The sequence below is a fragment of the Euwallacea fornicatus genome, chromosome 1 (assembly GCF_040115645.1).
Source record: "Euwallacea fornicatus isolate EFF26 chromosome 1, ASM4011564v1, whole genome shotgun sequence".
NCBI classification, from domain to species: domain Eukaryota; kingdom Metazoa; phylum Arthropoda; class Insecta; order Coleoptera; family Curculionidae; genus Euwallacea; species Euwallacea fornicatus.
Genome location: NC_089541.1, coordinates 3,522,398 through 3,543,208, shown reverse-complemented (window position 1 = coordinate 3,543,208; position 20,811 = coordinate 3,522,398). Strand labels below are relative to the sequence as shown.

The window sequence follows — 20,811 nt, the reverse complement described above, 5'->3', positions numbered from 1 at the left end:
TGTTCATTCATATATATGTTATTTTATCTAATAAGCATTTATTGCAATAATAATTTGTCGTATATTAGATAGAACATTTTCTTATAGAAGCTGTGCAGTTTAAATATAGGGGTACATCTAACGTTGATGCGTGGCTATAGATTTAGGTTTGTGATTGAAATCTCTAAACGACATTGATACAAATTGGTGTGGGGCGAAACAGCATTAAAAATTAATACTCTTAAGCTCAATAACTCTTAAATAAAATTCGTTCCTTTTTGATTTACAGGGTGTCAAAGCAAAAAAAAATTGTAACTTATCACTAAATCTTATATTTTACAAGTTTTTTTAAGATGTTTTGAATTTCGCACAGGGAGCTTTTTTTTATTTCAACTAGCATATAGGTGGCGCCACCTACGTATTTGGAAAAACTAACATAACTTTTAAAATAAACCTTGTAACTTAATGTTTTGTATAAATGTGGAAAAACTAGATCCTTTTACAAAGAAAAGGTATGCTTAACAAGAGTGCAGATCTCTAACAGTTCTCGAGATATTTACAAGTGTTCTTTCCGGTGCATATACCATAAAGGCACATTATTATACGTCTGACGTGGATTGTTAATTGTTTTTTAATCTTTGGGAATAACGCTTCACACAAACAGGGTTGTTCTTTCTGTGGTGAAATTTGACACTATTTTCAATTAAAACTCGCATCAGCATTCACTTTTTAGTAAGGGCTCGAATAAACCTCCCCTTTTTTTTATTTAATTTATTATAATGGATTGACGGAATACTTGATGCACTAAGGTGGACCATTGGTGGCACGATGTTTATGGGCCTTCGAGCCGTTGAAACTTTTGCATTAAATCTAGCCACTAAACCACCCTTACTACTCCCACCCTTATATCCTCTCAGGACTGTCATGTTTGGGATGGGGCGAATTTTGTTTTCCGTCTCGTTCCTGATTCTCCATTGTGTTATTTTTTTATATAGTTTGCTCATCCGGTTCATTTTGTTTTAACACATTTAAGTTTCTCAGTCGTTTCCCAGAGTTTCCAGCCTTCTATCATTATCTGTATAACGTTTGTAGATGTCAAAGTTTTTTTTTTATAGCCCTTAGTCGATTTGTGATGTATTGCACATTGTCGCTTTTCCCACAGTACCAGCATCCAACAGAATCTCTAATTTTGAACTTGTTCAATTAATGAGCAAAACACTCATGCCAGGGCAGGAATTATATCTGTATCTTGTATAATAATTTATTTGCCCGTATCCATTGTTCATCCACATATTTAGTCTTGATATAACTTTCCCTGTCCATTTATATTTCATTATTTTGCTCTATTCCCACCACCCTCTTTCCATGGTGCTTCCTTCGATCTCCCCTCCATCTTTGTTCATACCATTATTTTTTTTATTTGTGCTACCGTTCCTCCATCAGTGTGTAGATTGGGCGGATAAACCTCGTGTTTCGAATAAATTTGACGTAAGGGCCCGGATGAACCCTCATAATCTGAGCCAACGTAAACTTCCCTGAACCATGGGTTTAAATTAACATCGCTGTTTCCGACCATCCTGAACTAAAGGCTCGAATGAACCCCCTTGTTTCGAGCCAACCTGAACTCACCTGAACTAAGTATTCGGATAAACACCCTTGGTCCGAGCCCTTAATAACAAGTTAATTTTATTCTCAATTCGTTTTAATTGAGAATAGTATGTAATTCCACGTAAACCACAACTCCTGATGGTGTATGAGGCGTTACTTCCTTCCCCCAAAAAAAGAGTAACTGTACTCTGACTATTATTTTCTATATTGGTACGACCACATCTATCCGATCTTATCGGTAGAGGAACCGTAGTGGGCATAAATAATAAAAATAGATACTACTTCAAATCCCTGAGATAATCCAATATTTTTCTTAAATTTGATAAGTTTTACTTTTTATTAGATAACACATCTTGCATTAATCCTGTCACAATTGCTGCTAGAATTATTGCATAAAATCAACGAAATGCATTTTTGTTAACTATTGCAAAATAAACATTCACTTTTATGTTGAGACCTACCATCGATGTTAGTCGCCGGTAGGTTCCAACGCACGTATCGTGTCGTTGGTATCGCATCCAACCATCATCGTCATTCAAAAAATTTCACTTCGTACCAAACTCGCTAGCGGGGAAAACCAAGTTTAAACAGCTGGATTTCATATTCATTTTAATACGTCGAATATAAGAAATTATTATTAGAGTGAAGTGGAAAGTGGTACCCAAGTTAATATGAGCGGCCCCAAAATGGAACTTGACGATGGGCAGAAATTTGCTTTGATGAAAGTAAGTTAGTCGTTGACCGTTTTATTATTACTAAGTTCGTCGATTGCTCAAAAAATATTTTGCGGATACTCAGTGATATCAGTGGTTGTACTTGTTTGATTTTTTCTTGTCTTAATTAGTTATAATGGCGATTTCAGTATAGTCCGGTGAATGTACCTAGTTCATTTAGAAACGAACGGTACGGACGATTCCAAAACGAAACCGAAATCATGTTGAGAGCTTTAAGATTTTTCTTAATAGAAAATATTTTCATATGGTGTATTGACGAGATTTGACATATTATCTACAACCTGGTCGAGGGACCATAGCCTTTCCTTCAGTGCGGATTGCATGGTCCGGTGACCACACATTCTGTAACTACTCATCTCATTCAGTGTCTCTCTTCAAAATTTTTTATCCGAAAACTTAAAGGCAATCTGAGAATTCACACAATCAGCTCTTTGTTTACGCCCATGTACCATGCGTCATAGGTCAATATTTGCGTTGCGAAACGTTAACATTGTACAATGCCTTTAGGGTATTTTTCTCGGTCTTGGCGACCCAAAAGGATTTTTTTTTCATCGTACAACAAAAGTAAGCAAGCGTGTCATTACCATAAAATTATATCTGGTTTAAAAGCGTAATCTGAGAGGCCATCTATAGTTCATCTATAGTCTTCTTGTCGAAAATGCAAATCAAACACTTTTTAAATCATACACAGTATCGGCCTTATGAGGGGAGTAAGGTGCTTGATGATCTAATCAATATTTAGTAGGAATTTTATTGCGTTTGATCATTACAATTCCAAATAAAATTTTATTTATTACACATATGTAGTTAAATTTATTACGATAAATAATACAAGTCATAATTGAAAAAATTGGTCTCAAAAGTTATTGATGTAATTATTCGAAGCAAAGTTCTATATTACGAAGATAATGACCTGTCTGAAACACCATTTGCTCTTACTATTGTTGCCCTTAGATATAAGAGTGGATGCCCATCATCGGAAAACAACCAGGAAGTTTTTAAATGACAAATTTCCTGAAAGATAGATAGGTCGAAATGAACCGATATTATGGTTTGCCAGAACCCCTCATATGACCGCAGTCAGCTATCATATCTGGGTACCAATGATGGAACTGGTACATCGATGAGGAAAATCATGATCGAAAACATCTTATTCGAAAAATTAACGGAATAGTACATGTAATTAAGGCTGAAATGAGGCTAGAAGTAATTACTACAGAGATGCAATGAAAGTGTTGGTGTTGTATTAGACACGGTGGTTATCATTTCGAGAATGATAATTAGCAATGAGTAAATAGCATAATTAATGCATACATAATAACAATTAACTATTAATTTTTCATTCGTTTTGTTAAATCGTCACATGACTTATTTTTCTTTAATAATTAAATGCCTTAAGCGACGTTAAGTGTGCATTTTTCAAAACAGCAACGATCAAAGTAGTTTTTAAAGATACCTGCACGAGTCTTCCACATGCATCCTGTTTTCATTCGGTTACAAAGACGAGGTTCGATTTAAAAAAAATCATTTTTGAGATTTTAAAGAGCAACATTTTTTTTCATATGTAGATGCCACCTGTTTAATTTCGATAAAATACACATCCAAGTTTATATGAAAAAAAAAGATTAAAGTTAAACGTTCGAATGAATTTTTATTGTAACTTATATGGAGGTTAGTAGCGAATTTGGTAAAATTCCGATATCTCGAAATGCGTGACGCTTTTTATAATATGATATATGATCAAATATATTCCAAATCATCTTACCTAACACCCTTTTTCGGATGTGTACCTGTGAACCAAACATCTTATACAGTAATTATTAAACAGGTAAATTCGTCGATCAAACATCGCTTAGTCTTTTTAATCAATTTCCTGAGGATTTCTTATCATGCGAACGGTATCAGCCTCTAAAGCTAGTTTCCTTATGTTGGCCAAACATCCAGCTGCAGCTTCTTGTAGCTTCCAGTCAGTCGAGGAAACTGCTTTAAGCAGGAAAGGTACCACCCCACTTTCGTGCATGGTAATACAGTTGAAGGGGTTCTTTGACAAGTGAAATAGGGCGAGGGCTGTTGTTCGGTGGACATCTGGTTCTACGTCCGCCATGTATTGAACAAGTGGAGTGATTGCACCTAATCTAAGTTGAGAAAAATAAATTGACAAAGGGTTTTAAAGAAAACTGCAATGATGCCAGTTGTGAAAATACACTTATTCTGTTAGTTTTATACAGCCCTCTGTCCTGTTTGTATGTCCTGTGTAACACGACACTGAATTGACTCTAATGATTTAGGAAATCAAGTGATACGCATTGAATTGGCATGACCTGTGGAACTGTGCAGGCTTGGCACTTGTTGATATTGTGACTTTAGTGCGCTTTTGTTGATTAGGAGGGGGTTGTTAGGCTCTGCATTAAAAAATTAATTTATTTGGTGATCGCTGTGTTTTTAATGAACTCTGGTGGCGGACTAATACTGACACTGTAGGTTGTAATAGTACTTTTGAACAAAGATTCTCAATTAACATTTATAATTTTTTCAAGAATTGAGAAAGAATTCATAGATTTAAGGTTATTAATCAGCGTAGATGAAGCTTAGAGGTGGAAAAATTAGACTTTGAGTAGAAGTTATTGGATGCAGTATATGCGTGTAAAGGGCGTGGCCGGGCACTTTTAGGAGAGTTGTAGCGTTTGGGGTATTGAGGAAACATAGTTTTGATTCCAACCTATACGCGTCTACGGTTTCAAGACTAGGGAAACTACTAGAAAAAAAAAGTTTCGAAATTTTTAATTTTTTTTTGTTGTATAAATGAAATACCGGAAAATAACCTCAAAAAAATGTCATTGTCAAAAGCGTAAGTAGTCAAACGTCAACTTATTCTATTAAAAAGTAGAAGATGCTTTGTCACGTACAATCCTTTAGGTCCGTGACATCAGTATTACAGCGAGGAAGGTTCGCTTTAATAAAGTAATGAGTTTGGCCAAATCTCTAAGAAAAATCTGACGTCTCTTCCTATACCTATTTGATAAGCTGTCAAATTGAACACCTACCTTCCAAATTCCTTGCAATTGGACCCCCAAGCACAGCAATATGCAATGGCCGAGGCCAAATGTTGCCTCAATTCCACGTCTTCAGTTTCAACCAAATTTACCAACAGTGGAACTACTCCATGATCTAGCCATGAAACAAATTGTGATTTTCGGCACGTTCAAAGTGTTTCGTCTTTCTACCAGTTATGACAGCCAAATTCTCAATATCCTTAGCAACTTCCGAAATGGCTGCACAAACACAGGCAAGAACGTGGGTGTCTTGTGACTTCAGTAAGTTGACAATTAGCTCTAACCCTCCAACGAAACATCGCACCATCTCTCCTGAATCAGTCGCATATCGGATGCAGGGGACTAGAGACCAGGCAGCATTAGCTTGAACCTATAGAAGATCGTTAAAAATTGTTTTTGGTCTGTAAAATATACATGCAGATGAAGAGCTGGGATGGATCTGATTTTTGTTAAAAAAAAAAACAGTAAATGAAGGATAAAATCTGGTACTTTCTTTTGGTGAATTATTCTTCAATAACGACCAAATAAGCCTGACTCCATCCAATTGCTCAATATCTCTCATCGATTCCGGGTCCTCTGCGCATTCTCTAAGTACCATGGGCACATTTTCCAATAGGGGAGGATAAGTGTAATTCAAAAGATTTACTAGATGGGGTATACCATCAACTCTACGTAGAGTACTGCGGTTGTGCTCGAATTTGAGGCATTCGCCTAGAGCCCCCACTACGTTGCTAAGAACTTCTTCACTTTCTTCTGTATTCTCTAAAAGTTTGACTAACACCTAAAAACTGATTATGAGGAAGATCTCTCTTATTAGGGGATTGTAATAATACCTCTACAGTTTTAAGCTGGTCGAACCTCTCAACGTTCTCCGGACTAATAGCAGTCTTCCAGATAGCTCCAGTTACCGCAGCCAGTAATGGTTTGTCCTCTTTCGTCTTAGGGTCCATGGCCATATTTACCAAAGGGTCCAGACCTCCAGACTGTCTTACCATGTCTCTTGTTACAGCCTTTTCGCAACATTTGAATATCGTCTCTGCGCAAAAGCGCCTTAGTTCTGGATACTCCTGCAAAGCCTTATTAGATGTTGAACATTGCTAAAGTTGCATCAGACCTCCATTGAAAGGTGCTTCACAATGTCACTAACCATGCCTTCAGTTTGAATTGCTAGCTGGTAGCTCGAGTCATTGGCGCATTGAGATATTATACCTATGGTTGGAACGACTACTTCCATATGGACGGATCTAAGCATAAATTATCGTAACGGAGTATAAAAAAGTGCCGTGAGCCACAAACTTCAATAATCTTGCCAATAGGGGTACAGCCCCGCTCTTCATCATCACTCGAACGTTCTTGGAGCTCTTGGACACGGAACATAGAGCCCTGGCAGCTGCACTGACCATATCTACGGCTAACATTTCACTGTCTGAAAGCTTGTCTTTAGGAGTGTTTAAGAAGGTCTCGTTGCAGTCGAGGAAATCTACCAGCTTGGGTATTCCGTCGCATTGCCTTGATTTGAGGATTAATTAAAATCCTATTATATACAGGGGCCGTCATATATTATATGGAATAATGTCAGCAACTTTTTTAATAATTTTTCTATAAAAAAATGTTTCAAGTAAGAATTACAAGACTAATTTGTTGTTACTTTTTTTGACAATCAAGTAAATAGTATTCGGGAAGATCCAATTATTTATTTTAAAAAAGTAGTATCAATTTTTTGCCTGGTGAAATAAAGTGGCCAGTCGGATACCTGATTTAAATCCCTGCGACTTTTTTCTTTAGGGTCATTTAAAAGATCAAGTTTATAAGTATCGGCTAAATAATGCAGTTGACTTGAAGGTTCGTTAGAAAAACAAAAGAACAATTTACTGCTTACAAGAATTAATTGATATTTAATGTTCAAAGCATTTGCTAATGATGAATGCCATTTATTTGACTTTCAAAAAAACACAGGATGTTTTTTATTATTTTGTTTTTCTGATCCAATTTAATAAAATAAGGAAAATAATTTTTTTTGTCGAATTTTTTCTTGTCTAATCCCATAAAAAAAAATTGATATTCAATTTGCGTTAATAAGTGCAGATTTTATAACACAATTCAGAAATAGAAAGTAACATGTGTGAAATTAAAGTTCGACTTCGTTCGAATGTTAGAGCGTATCAAAAAAAAAAAGTTCAAGGTGGTCGAAAAATCACTAAAAATTGAATTTTTAACTTTTAATTGAAATATTGTTTTATGCAAATTAATTTGTTATATATATGACGGACTCTGTATATATGAATACCTAATATGTTTGCGAGCTTTCTTGACTTGGGCTACATTGTAGATCGTTTCAGCGACATAAATCTGCAAATCTCTCGCAGGTTCTGTTAGGTTTTTCACTAGAAGACCAATACCGCCCAAATTGGCAATGCATTTGCGTATATCCGGGTTTTGGGACAGTTCTGTTAGTACACTCAGAGCGCCTAATTTGCATTTTAAGTCCTTGGTTTCGAGGAGGTTTATTAACAGCTCAAGACCACCTATATCCTGGAAAAATGTATTTCCCCTTTGTGGAAAATAAAAGTAAAAAAAATTACCTGAATTGCTAGTTGGTTTATCTCAGTTGTAAGGTCGTGATCTTTAAGACAACACAAAGCTACCACCGTAGCAGTTTGATTACCAGTCTTCAAGTATTTGACCAGCTTTTGGATGTTCCAGTACTCGGGGGGAATTTCATTTCTTGGCCTTTCAGTGCTCCCCTCCTCCTCTGAAGATGATCTGTTTTTTCATTACTTTTTGGGTGTTCGAACTCGCATTTGCTTTTACCTTGAGGCTTCGGATTCGTCACTATCGGGCTGTTCTTCTATAATCACTTCTCGAGGGACATACTTGTTATGATCTTCTGAGCATTCTTCGAGATCGTCTTCGGCAATGTGTCGCTCATTCATTGTGTGATTTTTACGGTGCCATCTCTGAACTATGAAATTATTTTCACTCTTATACACATAGTATTTATAGTTGGACCATTGTCGTGAGTCTTACTTATGAAAGTTCTGGATACTAATTTGGAAAATCAGTAGATCCTTTGTGATTTAAATTTCTAGTTAATCTTTAGGATCTAACACCTCTTTTTTCCTTTATTATGCAGTTTAGGAGAAGCGTCCATGATATCTTACAGCCTCATCACGATGATGCTTTTCTCCTCAGGTGGCTGCGAGGTACGACCCACTGATTTAATTCTATAAAAAATAACTAAAGTGAGCTTTCTTTTTCTATTTTCCCAGCAAGATCATGGAGTCCGGAGGCTGCTGAAAAAATGCTTAGACAGGTAAAAATAATTTTCGGAAAACTCGTAATTCTATACAGCTTAAGTTGCTGTTCTGGGGTAGTCCATGAGATGGAGACTGCAGTGGGAAGTGGATACTGCTTTGAAAAACTGGACTTGTCCTGAAGTGATTAGAATTTATTATCCTCATGGAATTTGTGGGGTGGATAAAGCAGGAGGTCCTAGTAAGTACTTATAAAATCTAGTTAAAATTTTGTTAAAGAATGATTTTTCATTTCAGTTGTTGTGATAGCCTTCTCAGGCCTGGACCTCGTAGGGCTCTTGCACTCAGTTAGTAGACAGGACTTAATTCGTACCACTATTCAGATTTTAGAAAATTTGCTCCAAATCGCTGCTGACAATGGGTCAAGCGCTATTACAGTTTTATGCGATATGGAGGGATTTAGTCTGAGACAGTATGCCTGGAGACCTGGTAAATAACTCGAAAACATGGAATATAGAATATAAAGAAATTTAACCGATTTTTTTAGCTGCTGAGTATATAATCACCCTTATTCAACTATATGAGGCAAACTATCCCGAAATTTTAAGAGCCTGCTATATCATCAATGGTCAGTCATACCCGAACTTACCTGCAGATCTAAATTGAGCATTTTTTAGCTCCCAGAGTGTTCGCTATCGCCTTTAATGCGGTGAAAAGGTTTATGAATGAATTCACGATATCGAAAATTCAAATTATGAAAAAGGACCATAAGAAATCTAAGGCAATGTTGCTGGCCAATATATCGTCTGACCAGCTCCCTGTGGAGTATGGGGGCGATTTGACTGATCCAGATGGGAACCCCAAGTGTTTAACAAAAGTACGTATGACGATTATGTTGTCTGTCGAGTTATTCTAAATTTTTTGCTACATAGATCAACTATGGGGGAAAAGTGCCGAAGGCCTACTACACTAAAAACTTACAAGTCGACGAAAGCGCGAACAAAAAAGATTATGTAAACACTGTGATCAAGAAAGGAGACAAGTTGGTCTTGGACTTCGTAGTCAAAGAAGATGATTGTTTCTTAAGGTGATTTTTACTCTGCCCGAGATTTTCGCGATATATCTTATATTTCAGATGGGATTTCAAGACAGAAGACCACGACATTCGCTTTGGAATCACGTTAAAAGACGCAGAAGGCAATATTAGTCCTGCAGTTCGACATTCTAGAGTGGCGTCACATCAGATCGACGAAAACGGAGTTTTGGCGTGCCAGGCACCGGCAACATGTGAGTTATATAGGCCAAATTACCTTCTTTCACTTTTCTTAATGCATATTAAAATTTGAAATACAATTTTTAGACACTGTTACCTTTGATAATAGCTACAGCTTAATGAGAAGCAAAAAGATATCGTATTCGGTCTATCTGACGCCATCAATTCAGAAAATGAATATTTTGCCTTCGGATGAAGAGGTGGCTGCTATTTTGGAAGATACGGAAACCATTGGTAGTCACGACCAGGATATAGAGGCAATTTCCAACTTTACCGATTCGAACCCATAGTGGCAACACATTTTTCCAAAATTCAAAATTACCAGATGTTTTGTTTAAATAAGTATATTGTTGTTAGCGTTTATTTTTTAACAATTTTTGTTGTGCGTTCCGTGAAACAAAAACTATAAGTAACATTAATACGGTGATAGTACTTTATGCAAATTGTATAATACAAGAATTTAAAAATTGAAGGAATATATGTAAAATAGAAGAATACATAAAAACATACGCTAATTAGTCATCGTCAGTGAGAGTGAAAAGCATGTTGACTAGATCAGCATTTTCACATTGTTCCCCTTCCAGTTTTTGAGGTTCATTCCACCGTTTCAGAGTTGGAACTACCAGTAATCTTGTTTTGGGATCTTTCCTGAAGGGACAATTTTGGTCTTTCCACCTGGGGAAAAATGAATATATAATAAACACAAATATGAGGCAATACAAATTTTTATAGCTTAATAAACCTTTATCGTAAAACTCCTGACACACATCAATTTTCATTTTCAATGGGGTATATTACAGAGAGATTTGTTTATCTTTTTAATTACCTGAGGGTTGTAACAACCCCAATTTTTCTTGTTAGGTGAATTGAAAGAAGGGGCCCAACTGAGTGGTCAACAAAATCTGCCGATCTTATCCCGCTAGATTTTTTTAATGAGAATATCAAAAACAATATTTATGTTGCTAAATCTAACGACATCTCCGAGGTTCAACAAAAAAACCGGAATAAAATTAAACAAGTAACGCCGGAGTACTACGACATATCCGGAACGTTTTTTATTATCGATTAGGGTATTGCCAGCAATAAGGTGAAGGGCACTTCAAATATTTTTTGCATTAAAGTAGTTCCAGTAAAAATTTCCTTATTTATTTTTTCCAATATATTGTTTATAAAAAGTAACTACGAAATTGTATTTGCAATTTACAAAGCTTTAAAATTAAAAATGAATCAGCTCCTGACATTAAAAAAAGTTGGCGTTCCTTCAACCTCCCGGATAATTAAGATTACACGAATTTGTTCCAGTTATATTTTGCTCTCTGTATTTGGATGTGTCTGTGGTTATTGCTGTTCCTGGAGTCCTTTGTTATCTGAGTTAGTTAAAGCCGTTTTGTCACGCGTTTCGATTAAAAGAACTGTTATTTAAGTTTGTATCATTCTGATCAATAACACATCAACACTATACTCTTAGCTGATGATCAATAGAAATTGAAATGCAATGATAAAACTTACGTCTCTCGATCACCCACTTCTACCACCACAAAGTGGCAGTCTTCTGGTAAGGTACTCAACTCGTTCGCAACAACTGGCCATGCTGAAATGTATCGAAAATACACTTGATTAAACATATTTAAAAGAATTTGAGTTAAATAGGTTCAATCCAAATAATAAATCTATTTTTAGCGGCTATATTTCAAAAACTCTTAATAAAAACTAAATATGTACCTAATGCGCTAAAGACAAACCCAAATTTGCGAATATTTTAGACCACACAAAAAAGCAAATATTATGTGTAGTTTTTTTCATAAAAACTCTCCATCTAATTGCAAAACTGAATACTTTTGGCATAATTTATATTCTTCTTTTGAGATAAAAGAAGTAACAAGTTGTTAAAGCAGTGTTGTTTCCCCGTATATCTACTTAGTTGGCATATCACTGGCCACAAGCAGGCGCTTTTGTTCGTAGTACCAAGCGAAGGAGAGCCCAAGAGCATTGAATACATTTTATTATCTTTCTATTTGTTACGTAATCTGTCTGTAAATCCAGCTATAAATAAGAAAAAAATATCTGAATAATTTAGTTATGAATTTTGAACAAATGAAATCATCTTTATCATATTGAACTTAGATTATGGCGAATGCGCAAGATGAACATTCGATTTGAGTTTTGTTGTTTTGTTTTGGAGATAAATGGAATAAACGTGGCAACATGGGAATTAATTATACCTTATTAAATTTATTCGATTTTTGTATACACAGTTTAATGATAGATAAGATAAGTATAATAAAATTTATTTGATTTGATTATATTTTATTGCACTTTTCAGGTGATGTTCTTATTAACATTGATTAATAAACTCTATTAATAGAATACGACTTTTTCATTTCATTCTGTATCTCCTGTCTTTTACATGTCTTGATGCTGTTTTGTTAAGTTATCACAAAGTACCTATAGTTGTTCTCAATAGAATATGGTTTGCTCTATTCCATATGATTACATGCCGAGGTTTCTACCCCTGAATTTACATGTTTCATGGCTTGGTGTACCTTAATATTTTAACTAGACTACAAATAGGTACATACCAGAATTGCAATCTGGACACCAACTATCACCGGAAGGCCCTTTAGTTCCAGTAAAATACACGTAAACCAATTTGTTCTTGGTGTCAAAAGTTTTGAAGAAATCTAGAAAGTTTTCATAACCCACTAAATGATGTTTCACCACCATTTTCTTGCGATAACTAATTAAATTGACAATTAATAGATAAGAAACGTAGTTTTAATGCATAATGTGTGTATTATGTAGTAAATTTGAATGCCAACGTGAAGCGTTGAACTTGAGAAGAGAATGAAAAATTGTAGCAAAATTAAATCTTAAAACCAAATTTTCGAGGTTAAGACTGGAGCAAAACATAATATGTACATGTAAGACGAAATAGGAGTATTGCTCCATTTCACTCTTTCCTGTAGTGACACATGGCGAAAAGTGAAATAAAAGTTCACGACGCGTGTTTGTCGATATTCATGCCGTGTTCTATCTTTTTCACAGGGTTGCCAGACTTAGCAGTATATTCCATTAACCTAGAAATGAGTAGTAACATATACAGAGTGTTTTAGAATAAGTATGCTACCTGTAGGTTTCTGTGACCGAAATAAAAAAAAAGTTCATTCGAACATGGGTTCTTTTTCGTATCCTGTCTAAAATACAGGGTAAAAAGAAATTATCATTTTTAAAATTTTTTCTCACAAGTTCGTTCAGACATTAAATATTTTTATGAAAATTGAAAAGTCTAAAATAGGTGCAGAGAGATATATTTTAAAGGGAACACAATGTTTAAAATTTCACAAGTGGCGTTCCTCTCGATGTAATACCGTACATTTTAAATGAAAGATATGATGCACCACTGGTTTAGGAAAAATAATTATTTTTTCTGAATTCTCCATATTTCTGAGAAATGCGTGTTCAATGTTTTTCATAACATCAAACGTTTTCGTGGAAACCACCTTTGATGTTGACATTAATAAGTTTCACGCTAAAAAGCCCTTGAACCGAAAAAAAACCACGCCTTAGGCACAAACTCCTTTGGCCTTTAGCGCTAGATTTCTTTATTTTTTCTGATTGCCCTAATTTGACATCCATTTGGTTTTTGGTTTTAACTGAATAAATGAGAGTAATCAAGCTGAGTCAAACAATACAATAAATCCCCACACCTGGGGTATAATGAGGCTTTGATTGTGAATTGTGATCGACAACTTTAAAAATTCCTAACTCGCAAAATGCATCGCGTAAGTTAATAATTTCTTCAGCGCTAAATTGTCTATAGTTTCTTCTTATTGAATACGCTTTGTCAACAACTTAACCATAAATAAGTAGCTTTATTTTGTAAACAGAAATACGTCTTATAAACAATAAGAAAAGTATCAAAAATAATACTTAATAAGCACATAAGTTGGTATATAAAACAAGTTACTGCACTTGCTGCACATCACTGATAAACTGACTCTGCCTCTTTTTCGGCGCCCTCCTCAAACTACCTAAGATATTTAGCAACTCTGAGACGGCTTTGGGTGCCTCCTTGTCCTTTTCTTTGCTCTCCACCATGCTCTCCTTTTTCCGCTTTCTCAAGGTAAACTTTCCTTCTTTAATAGCGTTGATAATATCATCGTTTACTCCGGGGGCTGCTTTCTTGTCAAGGGTGGTTTCTTGGACCCCGATTGTTTTGGCCAGGTCCTCAACCGTAGCCCGACTTCGTCTTCGTCGAAGAGGCACCACTGGAGGTTCTCCTGGGGCAATTAGTGGTGGAGGTGGAGGTGGTGGAGGCGGAGGAGGAAGTGCAGGAGCTTTGAGTTTTTGCTCAACTGCCTCTGCGCGTGCGAGGGCTTCTTTCAGTTCGGCTTCTACGAGTTTTAGCCGTTCTTCTAATACTTCAGCGTGAGAATCATTCTCTTCATCTTCCAATCTTTCCTGCAAAAGCAATGAAATTGTGTGTGGGGGTTAGTTAAATAAAAAAAGGTTACCTGCAAACTATTAAGTTCCTCCTCATATTTTGCTCGTTCGTCTTCAATGGTTCTCTTTAAATTTTCAATTTCCTGCAGAAGCATTAAAGCGTCAGTACCGTTGTCTGTGTTCAAGCCTTGTAACAGCAAATTGCTCTGGTGGGCCAGAATATTTCTCTCTTTCTTTTGTTCTTCGGCCAATTTTCTATTCAAATTGTCGCTTTATAATAGATTGAACAATTAGTTAAAGTTGCTGACTCACCGTAACTGCAAAATTTCGTTCCTCTGTCCCTCCTTAACCTCTTTAAGCTCTTCTAGCTCTTTCTTCATCATCTCAGACACCCTCAATAGCTGAGAATGTTCCGAACGTAGATCATCGAGACATTTATTTAAGCTGCAGTTCTCTCTTTTAACTTCTTCTAACTCCTCAGACAACTTGCTGTTCTGTTCCAGAGTTTGAAATTCGTTTTGCTTTACTGAATCCACTTCAGTTTGCAACTCCGCCACTTCACTACTGAGTTGTTTAATGGTTTTGTTTAAGTTTTCAATATCTGCATCGTTGGCGGATTCCCCAGCATCGACTCCCTCGTCTACAGTGTCTTTGTCCGCCAAATGCAATGTTTTTCTCTTTAGTTGTTTATTTTCTTTATACCAATGTGTGGCGTCTTTCATAGCTCTGAAAATAGTGTGTATCTAGGGTTTTCATAGTTGTAGTTGAAGTTAAAATATAAGTAGGAAATGGCACAATGTAATTATGGTAAAATAGGTTTTTGAGGGTAAGTTGAAGCTGAATAGCAGAAGAATGATTGGTGGGCTTCAACAAAGGTAGCGGGAAATCTTGCGTTGTTTTACTTTACATAACATTTCAGATGTAACTTGGTAGCATTCAGGAATAATAAGATTAGAAGTAAAACTCACCTTCGTCAAAGCAATTCAGTGATATCTCACGTTTAAAGATCTTTCTATCTTTGTTTTGAAGTCTGCAGCTCTTTTTGTGATAAATTTATTATTAATTAAAAGATTTTTCAACTACAGATTTTGACAAGCTGTCATATCAACGGGGATAATGGCAATGACTTTAAGTTTAGAGGATAGAATCAGAGTACAACTATGTTGAAAAGGAAATATCACTCAACGTCCCTTCTCATTAAAAATTTTAGAGAGAACTATCATTCTTGTTTAGGGGTTGAAGTTGCACAGTTGAAACTATAATAAAGAATTATCCCTTTGCATCAAAAATCGATGGGCTTGAACGATTTTATGCACTTTCATGATAAATACTGAAAATTGAGGTCCAGAATTTTCGTTGAGTGTTCCTGTATATGACTAAAGATGGATTCAGAAAATTTTAAGAAAACCGATTCGCTTTGTTTCACTAAAATAGTGGAACTAGCTTAACGTTATTGTTAACGTCACATTAATCATTTTTCTTTAAAGGTTTAGCCTATTTTTCAAACATTGCAACTTGAAGTTTACCGTTCCAAGGCACCAGTCTCAGTCTCATATTGATGCTTCAAAGTCTCATATTCTTTATATAAATTCTTGGAAGCTGTTGACAACTTCGTGAACTCCTCATTCTTCTCAAAAAGTTCAGTTTCTAGTTGTTCATGTTTTACTATCAAATTCAAGTGCTTTCTTTCAAGATCTTGTAAAGCCCGCCATGCTGTAAGAAAATCGTAGATTTAACTTTAGTTAAATTCACATTTGAAACTTGAATTACCTTTCTCTTTCTCTGCGAGTAAGGTTTTCCGTTTTTCCTCGCTTTCCTCATACTTCTGCTTCCATCGATGTGCAGGATCGCTGTGAATTCTGGTCCTATTGGAAGTGGTGCTGGAATTCGAGCTTTGTCTACTTAGTGAAGTTCTTAAGGGAATATTGGATGCCGAGTGTCTGATGGGCGATGGTATCGCATTTCGGGTGTTGTGACTCATTTTTTATCGTCTGATGGCTGAATCACACATAAAAATCTTATTACAAGTTATGTGACTCGTGTCAAACAAACTATGAAATAAATACATGTTTATTTCTGTTATCTATGTCCCGCATGAGTTGAAAGTTAAAGAATAAATATTTAATGTAACATGAAGAGTCTTGGCAAATACAATAAATGCCCAAACGAGGTTTATACGTTTTGGTTGTGGCGTCATAATTCTGCAGAGGAAACGTTAAGCTTTTAACGATTCTCCTCTGAAATCCCAAGATCAATACTGGTCCAGACAATTGGTGAAAGTTAAAGTGTAAAACCACTTTAACTTTCACCAATTGTCAATGTGTGTTGTTATGTGCAATGATGCGTTATTGTGACACAAAACATTCTTGTGCAGATGCATTTTATCTGCAGGCACACCGGCACACCTAAAGGACACACATTCTCAATAGCATCTACCTACTACGTTCCAGTATTTTTGATTTTTTTCTCGAGTATACTTAACTTTTTGCCTTTGCACCCTCTCCAACCTTCACTATTACCAGTCTACCAATTGCTCACCCAATGTCCCTATCTTGTTGATTAAGATTTTTGCCGGAAATGTCCCAATTCAAATAAAACCTTATCGCTTTGACTGTTCACATTCATTTAGTAATAGGGAATACCAAAATCACGATTTTCTAGTAAAACCCACGTAAATATTTTAAATTGTGTCTTTAATTAAATCATTTTGTTTGTTTACAAACTGTGTTCCTTTTTGTCGGAATTCCAGGGAAAGCCAATGGCTTGTACTTGATAGTGCAGCTCTGCACGTGACGTGGAATTTATATGTATTTTTAGACACCTTAAGATATCGTGCTAATTAGGTTTTTAGAACCTGAAAATGTGTTTAGGAACGTTGTTTTTGTATAGTAAAATTGTAGTGATTTATGTAAGTGTATTGTTCCGTCTTGTTTTGATTCAAAAATGTCAACAGATCTTAGCTGCTTGTATACGTAGGAAACTCCTGCCAACTTCGAATTTACCAGATTCTCGCAGTGAGCACGAATGGAAATCATTTTTCAGATAAATGTGGCTGAAGTATCATCGATAAACACACAAACTTTGTCATAAAGTTATTAGAAGTTTTAATTAATTTTAGAAACGGAATTCATAAGGATCACAAACCGCCAACCGCGATAAAAACGTTGGCAACAAAGGTTTCTGATTTGTATGCAACCTCTTATACACACGCCAATCTGTAGCAATTTAGGGCTGATCAGTAGCTGAGTTTACATCGAAGAATTATAGGACGTCTCAAAAATAACGAAGCTACAGTTCGGCATTTTTAGCGTTTATGCAGAAGTAGATACAATGAATATTAATAAAATAGGTCATAAATAGAATAACACCAAATAAGGCTAGTGATTGAAGAAATTCGGCAAAACAGATTAGATATCGTTCTGAAATGTGAGTCAAAGTCATTGCATGAAATATTAAATGAAAAAAAGAAACTTTTTCATTTTGCAAAATAATTTTCGGCAAGTGCGTCACTACGCCTGCTTCTTCAATACATTTTAACTAAATTTAATTAATAAACTTTTTAATTATGCTCGACTTTTGCTCACCTTTGAGTAGTAACAAAATTTGAATATGAACGAAGTAAAAATTAAGAAATGAGAAATTTGCCAAAAAATTGTTGAGTTGCAAATATTGGCACATAAGCGCTAAAAATAACATATTTAAACAATTTTTCGTAGAAAATAAATCTTTATAAAAGATACAAAGATATTCCTATTTACTTTATCTTTTTAATGCTGTATACAATTTATATGGATGGTAACTGTGATCTTTATTTTATATTTTATCTTTATGTATACTATGAAACTAATATAATATCTCAGCGGGAATTTGAGACAGAATGTCTGCTCTGTTGGTCGAAGGTGTTGGTATTTTGCAGAACTCATACATAAACAATTTACTAAGAACATTTCCGAGCAATACACGCCCAAATATGCACATCATTTACTACAGCTATCATGTGACGTACATCAATTAATTCGGATATTAAAAAACTGCCATTAGTTATGCCGAAGGCGAACAATTAACAGTTTATGCGATAACAGCATACAATGAGAATTATGAATTCGATTATAATACAAATTGCGATTCACGCAGAGCGGACAAAGAGGTTTTCCTACTATGGAAGAACAAAGAATTATGGAAATTTAAATGTATTTGTCATAGTTCATTGTTCGAGCTCAAGTTCGGAAACGTTCATCATTTTTGTAAAGTTTTTGTGTAATCACTTTTTAGAATTTTTTCCTATTCTCGAGATGGATGGAATCATCTTTCACATACACAAACCATTTTAGTCATCTTATTTCTAATAAAAGTACAGTTATAACAGTTACCTATCGAAAAAAAAACGGGTTCACACCAGTTGGAAATGAATAAAACTGATTTTCGATCAAAGAAAACAACATATCTGAACATCTATTCACACAATTCGTTCCACTATGGCGATTCCTTATTAAAAAGTTGTTCTTTTTTTAAATTTTCCTGTACCATATATTTAGTTACATTATAAAATATGCAATTATTATGAAGAATTTGCCGATTATTTATGCAAGCAGATGTGCATGTTGTTATTACACGAAAACTAGTCCTTCCTTTATAGATCTAGACACTTGAATGCATGGGAGTTACTAAATGATGAGAATTAATTAGAGTGGTTTATTCAGATTAAGATGGCGTTACATTGGTGTCGTCCCACAAGAAACCATCAGTTTTCATGTAACGACCATAGTAAGCAATTTATGAGCTTTTCCTCGTGGGATTAAATAAATGGTTCAGATGCCTATTCTGACTGAGAATAAAGCAGGACAAACTTTAACTTAGTTTTGTTATCGAGAAGTTATGTTGAACAGATAAAATTGTTGTGTCATACATTCATATGAATTAGCGGAATATCACGAATTTCTATATCTACAGGAATTATAGCTATAATACTTTGAACGTGATCTGATGTTGAATAATTATAATCTGTTATGATGCATGATAAGGAGACTGATACAGCAAACAAAAAACTAAAATTAAAGAATTACACATATCATATACATGTTGATAGTACTTTATCACTAAATAACATTACAAACAGGCATATGCTCCTATTTTTAACTCAAGAACCGAGGTGCCTACTACCTAAATGAGAATGTTATGATAGCCAAGTCTTGTATTGCAAGTTTGTGGTTGTATGTATATTTCCCTAGATGGCTAAATAGGTACAGTACCATTCCAATATCCTTGACTGCTATTCATAAACAGTCAATGTAGAAAAAGCGGAATACATATGTTAAGCAGACAACAGTATAAATAAGTTAATGAGAGGATAATAATAATATTTCGCACGTTTCGAAAGTTTTTTGGGGCGGTACATCAATCAAGGAAATCTTACCTGAAACAATCTTGGTCCACCTGCGTAGAAAGGCTAATCCCAGCGTCTGTTCTTCAGAGAAAGTACCAAACGCCGTAAGATGCACGAAACATCACACAGTACTATCACATCTGACGTCAGACGTCGTTTTCGCGTTTTAAATAAAAGTAAAACCCGTTTCGTTTTCGACGGTACCTTCTTGACTATAGATATTCGTATTGAAGCGGTACTGGCTGAGTGGTACAGTGCGGTGCTACGTTACCAAATTGTCGAGGGAGAGAGAATGACTCAACCACGGGTTTCAGTGTGAATGCTTTGCACGCATGTTCCCCTCGCCTTAAGACCTTTCGCGAGGTTTGATTAAGGACAACGAGACGTTGTCTGCATCTCAAGATGAGCTTTAATTGTTTCAATTACAAGGGATGGCGCAGGATGGTCTGGAGAATTCATTTGCGAAAGCAATTGTTGTCTGACTGTAAATTTTTGATTTAAATGCGAGTATAAGTTTGTAGCAGACAAAAACAAGCAAAAGCAAAATTTCTGATGCAATTTAGGAAAATCAGCTCTCCTTCACCACTTGGCTTGGTTAAAAAAAGCATAATATATTTATAATTCAGTATTAAAATATAGAAAACTGAAATATCTTAACAAACAGGTCGTTTTTGAGATCTCAAAAATATTCGGACATTTTAATTAGATCGTAGTTTCGCCCATAAGAGTCTGTCTTGTGTTAGATCTAATGTTCTAATAATGTTCCATGATATTTATTAAAGTTGCCCCAAATATTCATATGCATTTTTGAGAGGCAAAAATGGGTAGAGTTAAAAATAAGGCAAATATCACTTTCAATTTACGGCGATTCAACTTTTTCAACTTTAAGAAAAAGTTATCCTACAGAAAATTGGCGAAAAACTTACTTTGAGTAAGAGCACGGTTTTAGACATTGTTGACCGGTACAAAGTTGAAGACAGAATCCTTTCCATCAAACAAACTGGCCAAAAGTAATAAACGCTCGAGAAGAGCGATACATCACGAAGACTATTAAAGAAAATCTCAGAATTAGTGCCCTTAAACT

The 20,811-nt window shown here is 35.3% G+C and overlaps 4 protein-coding genes across 4 annotated transcripts; 1 reads left to right on the top strand and 3 right to left on the bottom strand.

Annotated features, from left to right (window-relative positions):
* The first annotated feature begins 1,945 nt into the window (after positions 1 to 1,945).
* Positions 1,946 to 10,406, top strand: LOC136343574 (SEC14-like protein 2). The gene is made up of 10 exons (XM_066290379.1): positions 1,946 to 2,312; positions 8,508 to 8,577; positions 8,644 to 8,687; positions 8,749 to 8,869; positions 8,926 to 9,117; positions 9,176 to 9,256; positions 9,306 to 9,505; positions 9,561 to 9,715; positions 9,764 to 9,915; positions 9,989 to 10,406. The coding sequence occupies exons 1-10, from the start codon at positions 2,259 to 2,261 to the stop codon at positions 10,189 to 10,191; spliced, it is 1,272 nt and encodes a 423-aa protein (XP_066146476.1). The 5' UTR covers positions 1,946 to 2,258; the 3' UTR covers positions 10,192 to 10,406.
* On the bottom strand, positions 3,053 to 8,571 carry gudu (Armadillo repeat-containing protein gudu). Its single transcript, XM_066290590.1, has 10 exons — positions 8,186 to 8,571; positions 7,957 to 8,137; positions 7,662 to 7,906; positions 6,671 to 6,883; positions 6,489 to 6,618; positions 6,208 to 6,441; positions 5,870 to 6,155; positions 5,546 to 5,746; positions 5,366 to 5,489; positions 3,053 to 4,456 (listed from the first exon to the last, which is right to left on the bottom strand). The coding sequence occupies exons 1-10, from the start codon at positions 8,305 to 8,307 to the stop codon at positions 4,183 to 4,185; spliced, it is 2,010 nt and encodes a 669-aa protein (XP_066146687.1). The 5' UTR covers positions 8,308 to 8,571; the 3' UTR covers positions 3,053 to 4,182.
* On the bottom strand, positions 10,230 to 12,812 carry LOC136343683 (thioredoxin domain-containing protein 17-like). Its single transcript, XM_066290568.1, has 3 exons — positions 12,481 to 12,812; positions 11,411 to 11,492; positions 10,230 to 10,576 (listed from the first exon to the last, which is right to left on the bottom strand). The coding sequence occupies exons 1-3, from the start codon at positions 12,623 to 12,625 to the stop codon at positions 10,417 to 10,419; spliced, it is 387 nt and encodes a 128-aa protein (XP_066146665.1). The 5' UTR covers positions 12,626 to 12,812; the 3' UTR covers positions 10,230 to 10,416.
* A 941-nt stretch (positions 12,813 to 13,753) lies between these two features.
* Positions 13,754 to 20,039, bottom strand: LOC136343540 (shootin-1-like). Its single transcript, XM_066290322.1, has 6 exons — positions 19,758 to 20,039; positions 16,115 to 16,342; positions 15,871 to 16,057; positions 14,657 to 15,070; positions 14,416 to 14,599; positions 13,754 to 14,362 (listed from the first exon to the last, which is right to left on the bottom strand). The coding sequence occupies exons 2-6, from the start codon at positions 16,323 to 16,325 to the stop codon at positions 13,865 to 13,867; spliced, it is 1,494 nt and encodes a 497-aa protein (XP_066146419.1). The 5' UTR covers positions 16,326 to 16,342; positions 19,758 to 20,039; the 3' UTR covers positions 13,754 to 13,864.
* Positions 20,040 to 20,811: the final 772 nt, after the last annotated feature.

Bases quoted from the DNA above. Each gene is read 5' to 3' on its own strand.
- LOC136343574 (XM_066290379.1), top strand. From the start codon at position 2,259: ATGAGCGGCCCCAAAATGGAACTTGACGATGGGCAGAAATTTGCTTTG. The intron at 9,257-9,305 runs GTCAGTCATACC...AGCATTTTTTAG, and splicing joins AGCCTGCTATATCATCAATG to CTCCCAGAGTGTTCGCTATC. The intron at 9,916-9,988 runs GTGAGTTATATA...TACAATTTTTAG, and splicing joins GTGCCAGGCACCGGCAACAT to ACACTGTTACCTTTGATAAT.
- gudu (XM_066290590.1), bottom strand. From the start codon at position 8,307: ATGAATGAGCGACACATTGCCGAAGACGATCTCGAAGAATGCTCAGAA. The intron at 6,442-6,488 runs GTCTGATGCAAC...AAGGCTTTGCAG, and splicing joins TGAAGCACCTTTCAATGGAG to GAGTATCCAGAACTAAGGCG. The intron at 5,747-5,869 runs AAGAAAGTACCA...ACGATCTTCTAT, and splicing joins ATTGAAGAATAATTCACCAA to AGGTTCAAGCTAATGCTGCC.
- LOC136343540 (XM_066290322.1), bottom strand. From the start codon at position 16,325: ATGAGTCACAACACCCGAAATGCGATACCATCGCCCATCAGACACTCG. The intron at 15,071-15,870 runs GTAAACTTCAAG...CACTATTTTCAG, and splicing joins GAGACTGGTGCCTTGGAACG to AGCTATGAAAGACGCCACAC. The intron at 14,600-14,656 runs GTGAGTCAGCAA...CAATTTGAATAG, and splicing joins AACGAAATTTTGCAGTTACG to AAAATTGGCCGAAGAACAAA.
- LOC136343683 (XM_066290568.1), bottom strand. From the start codon at position 12,625: ATGGTGGTGAAACATCATTTAGTGGGTTATGAAAACTTTCTAGATTTC. The intron at 11,493-12,480 runs GTATGTACCTAT...GATACATTTCAG, and splicing joins GTGTCCAGATTGCAATTCTG to CATGGCCAGTTGTTGCGAAC. The intron at 10,577-11,410 runs GTAAGTTTTATC...ATTTTTCCCCAG, and splicing joins GAAGTGGGTGATCGAGAGAC to GTGGAAAGACCAAAATTGTC.